The 4,212-nt window shown below is 59.0% G+C and overlaps 1 protein-coding gene across 1 annotated transcript in view; it reads right to left on the bottom strand.

The window, feature by feature from the left end:
• Ppp2r2c (protein phosphatase 2 regulatory subunit Bgamma) overlaps nt 1-3,811 on the bottom strand; it is a 100,789-nt gene extending 96,978 nt beyond the window's left edge. The window contains exons 1-2 of the mRNA XM_048783971.1: nt 3,761-3,811; nt 1,900-1,942 (exon numbers count right to left, since the gene is read on the bottom strand). Coding sequence (XP_048639928.1) covers nt 1,900-1,942; nt 3,761-3,811 — 94 coding nt within the window. The remainder of the gene's footprint in view (nt 1-1,899; nt 1,943-3,760) is intronic.
• Nucleotides 3,812-4,212: the final 401 nt, after the last annotated feature.

The raw sequence follows: 4,212 nt of genomic DNA, 5'->3' as shown, positions 1-4,212 counted from the left end.
CGGGCGCCCAGGCAGAGGTGGGGCCGCGGTGCTCGAGTCCTCGCGGTGGGCACCTTTGGTGGCTGGGTGCGCCACGGAGGAGGGATGGAAGGAGGAGACTGCCAGCCTGGGTGGGGGCGGGGGTGCTGGTCGGCTGAGCTGTGGGAGGAGGGTCCCTTGGGTGCCAGGTGCTCCAATTGGGGAAGAGACGGCCAACGGATAGGGGGACTAGAAGAGCGGAGGAGGTGGGCAGCTTCGCTGGGCAGAAGGCAATAGAAGGACTGGGAGGGGGTGGGGCGCAGCTGAAGGGGGCACCTGTAGAATGGGAGTCCTGAGGGGGTGGTAGTGGGGAGGACCACAAGCCCCTTGGTTAGTAGTAGAGCGAGTGGATCCGGCAAGTTCTGGGGGCCCTTCCAAGAGCACCCTGGCTCATTGTGAGGAAGCTAGGGGAGGCAGGCCAGCACTTGCAAGGTGAAACTCTGGATGATTCTGTCCAGGGTGAGTTTACCTCCCCCAGGCTGAGCCCTGATCTCTCCTCCTGCTCACTCCTGTATACCTACAAGTGAGATCCAGCTGTGGACACCAGCGCTGGGGGCGCTCCAGAAACAGGCTGGAGAATGCACCTTCCCTCACCCATCTCCCTGCAGTGGGTGTGAGGAGCTTACCTCCTCCTCCCTCCCTTCCTTCCCTCCCCTCTTCCTCCACCCAACCTTTCCCCTCCCTTCTAACTCCTTCCCTCCCCCTCTTCCAGTACACTGGACCAGGCCCTCCTCTTTTCTCAAGCTGCCATTTCTTCCAGGCTCACTCTGTGCGTGATGCATGGGGTACAGTGGCCTCATAGGCCTGCTTGGGTGTTCCGCACGACCTCCTTGGAAAGAGGGGAGAGAAAAGCTGCAGTGTGCCATGGGGGGACAGATTCCATGTGGTCACCAAGGCTGAGAGGCCCTGGGGTCCAAGATTTAGGGGCACAGGCTCCAGGTGGTTAAGCGGGACTGGTCTTGCCCAGTTGTGCAATTATGCAATGCTCTCTGCTTCTCTCAGCCGGTCGGGTTTTGGAATTCCAGAAACCTCACTAAAATGTGGTAGAGACAGGAGGGTCCAAGGTGCTGGGTATGGAGGGCAGGCTTATGGAAAACGGAGATGCTGCCTGAGGCATCCTGGTGGGGAACAGGAGGGGGCTTTCACAGCTGAAACTGGGCTTTCATTCCTCAAAATGCCCAGAGGTCAAAGTGCCCAATCTAACACCCTGCAGGTGTAATGGAAAGGCTTGGACACATCAGAGGCCTGGGGACTCTGCCAGCACCTGCTTGCTGAGCCGCCCAGGACCAATGCCCTGCCTGTCCCAGCCTGGGCTTTTTCACTGCACAGCAAGCTACCACTGCTCTCCCTGGAGCAGAGGGGTGAAGATTAAATGCAGGGACCCTCCACATGTGCTGGTTCCACATCACTCTGCCCCACAGGAAGGTGACTGATGTCCACATGGCCTCATACACCGAATGGGGACATGCTCTGCCTCTCACATCTGGTCTACTCAGATGTCCCACACTGCACATCCTGAACCAGTACCCATTCTCTGTCCATATCCTCCTCACCTCTCCAGCTCAGGACAGAAAAATGACTGCAGCCTCAGACACTGGAAGACAGACAGGCTACATTCAAGTCCTAACAACAAGGGAGCTGGGGCTGGCACAACCTCATCTGCAAAAGGGACATGACAAGGAGGTGCCTCAGAAGGTTGGCATGACTGGTTCATGCTTAGCAGGAACCTGACTTCATTGGTGCTATACTGTGGTCATGCCGAGCCCCAGCCTCCTACATGTCCTTTACCCTTCCTCTCTGGTCTTGGAGAGATCTCCACACCCACCTTTCCCATCTGTCACTTCTGCCAAAGCACCCAACCCATGCTAGCATGAGCCTCACCTGCAGGGATGCCTTGAACCACACTGACATGGCCCACCCGTGCCTCAGTCCATCAGCTCGGAGCCATGCCTGGGACCCCTGAGTTGGTGATCTCCTGACTTGCTGGACCCCAAGGCTCAGCATCAGTCCCCAGGAAGTCCCTCCGAATCTCTCAGATTTCTCCAAGCTGTCTCCCCATTCTTCTGGAGCACCCTCCCCACCAGTCAGAGCCAAGGCCCTCCCTCTGCCTCCTGGCTACCGGCACCCACTCAGTCACAGAATGCACTGCTTCCTCCTCTGCGTCTGCACATGTCTCTGTCCCTCCTGGCTGGAACCTCAGCTCCAGATCCTGCACCCCCCTCTGCAGAGTCCCCTGCCTTTCACTCAGTCACAGTGTGTCTGCTGAGTGCCTGCTCTGTGCACGCACGGCCTGGCACAGGTTAGAGGGGCAGGCAGAGAGGACCCCCTGCTCCCACGGGGCAGGCCTCCCGTGGCATGAGATGGGCAATGTCCTGAGGAGGTGAGCATGTCCTGGGGAGGCCATGGTGGGTGGAGAAGAGGAGGAAGGAGCTGCTGTGGAGACACGTGGCCGGGAGAGATCCTTTGAGAAGGGAGGGGCGGGACGGCTGTGTAAGGAAATATTTGGCAGCAGCCCTCCAGAGACCCTCAGGACTCAGGGCTGAGCCTGCTCGGGTCTCTGCCACAGTAACAGGCCTAGCCTGGGTCCCTCCCAGTGCCAGCACCAGCCTCCCCTGCTCACAACCTTGGGCCGAAGGACAGGTCCACATGGGCCACCGCCTCCTCCCCATCCTCTCACTGCCTCAGCCCCTCCTGCTGGCTTCCGACTCCCATCCTCCTCTCCTTCCCAAAGAGAAGCTGGTCCCGTGGGGCAGAGAAAAGCTTCCTGGAGCCAGGGGACCCTGTAGCCCCTCCGGTGGGCAGCCCCACTCGCTCCTCCTCCAGAGCTGCTTCTGTTCCTCCTGATGGACCCAAGTCTCGTGCCCCTGTTTCCCCAGGATGTTTTAAGTAACATAGAGAACATACAACCCACACCCAATGCCTCGGAGGAGATTAGGATCAGACGAGGTCACAGGGGGCTTCATGGTGGGATCGCTGCCTTTGTTAAAAAAAAAAGACAAGAAGTCTCACCTGCTTCCTCTAGAAGGTCACTGGGCGCCTGGGGAGAGAGCCTCCCTGGGGGACAGAGCGGCTGGAGCCTCGCCTTGGACATCCTGGCCTCCAGAGCTGTGAGAGAGCTTGTCCGTGGTGTCTTGCGAGGTGGCCGGTTGCACAATTGAACACTGGGCCCCTGGACCCTCAGGGAGCACCTGTGGCTGCTCAGGGCAGGCTGGAAGCACAGGCAACCTACGAGGCTCCTTCTTCCCCTCAAGAAAGTCATATGTTTAAATCTTGTCCCTCGAGAGCTAGGTTTTAGGAAGGGGACAGTGGAGGTGATTAGGTCATGAGGGTGGCACCCTAGTGACAGCTCAGTACCCCACAGCTCAGTGCATCCTGTCCCCTTCTGTCAAGTGGGGACACAGCAAGAAGACCACCAGCTCTGAGTCATGAGAGCCACACGACCTCCAGAGGGGTGAAGGGTCCTCGTCCTGTTTAAGCCATTGGCGGTGGCATCTGTGTGACAGCAGCCCTGGCTGAGGCCACCCACACATCACCCGCTGTGGCTTTGCTGCTCTGGAGATTTCCCACCACCGACTCCAGGACACGAATGCCGCTCGCCTGGTGTCTTGCTTGACATTCTCTCTCTGGGTTCTCGCTTGGCGAGCTGCCAACACCCTGGTTATGATCTAGTTGTTTGCATTGCTGTGTACCGTTCGTCGTGGAAATGCTGCAACATGCCCTCTGCTCAGGGCACTGCAGTTACCTTCAGTTTGGAAGCCGGAAAGTTCCCACACGTCCGCATTCCCATGCACATGCTGCCAGCACTGCCACTCAACGGCCTACAGACATCTAACTTTGGTGGCAGAGGGCAAGCAGTCTCCTTAGAGTGACGTTAGAGAGTCCCTGTTGGCCCACCTCTGCCTCAGGGAGCTACTGCCTTGGCTTGTGGGCACAGCCCAGCCACCAGCTGCCATGCTGACACCGACTGGCCCGCTCCTTCTCCCACCAAGGGTGAACCCCTGCCAGCTCCTCTGCCCACGCCTTCCCAGCCTGCCCTCTCCTGGTCTCAGACAGAGTTCCCAAGCCCTCCTCCATCCAGCCACATGGCCACACCAGGACCCAGGGGCTCCCATCTCCCACACGCTATTTCTGAATGCAAGGGTCTTCCCAGTAAGTGCCCGACTGTCTCCAGCCATCCCTGTGTGCACCCTGGGG

The sequence above is a fragment of the Marmota marmota genome, unplaced genomic scaffold, assembly GCF_001458135.2.
Source record: "Marmota marmota marmota unplaced genomic scaffold, marMar, whole genome shotgun sequence".
NCBI lineage: Eukaryota > Metazoa > Chordata > Mammalia > Rodentia > Sciuridae > Marmota > Marmota marmota.
Note: the sequence above shows the minus strand (reverse complement) of the source record. Positions and strands in the feature narration are given on the sequence as shown.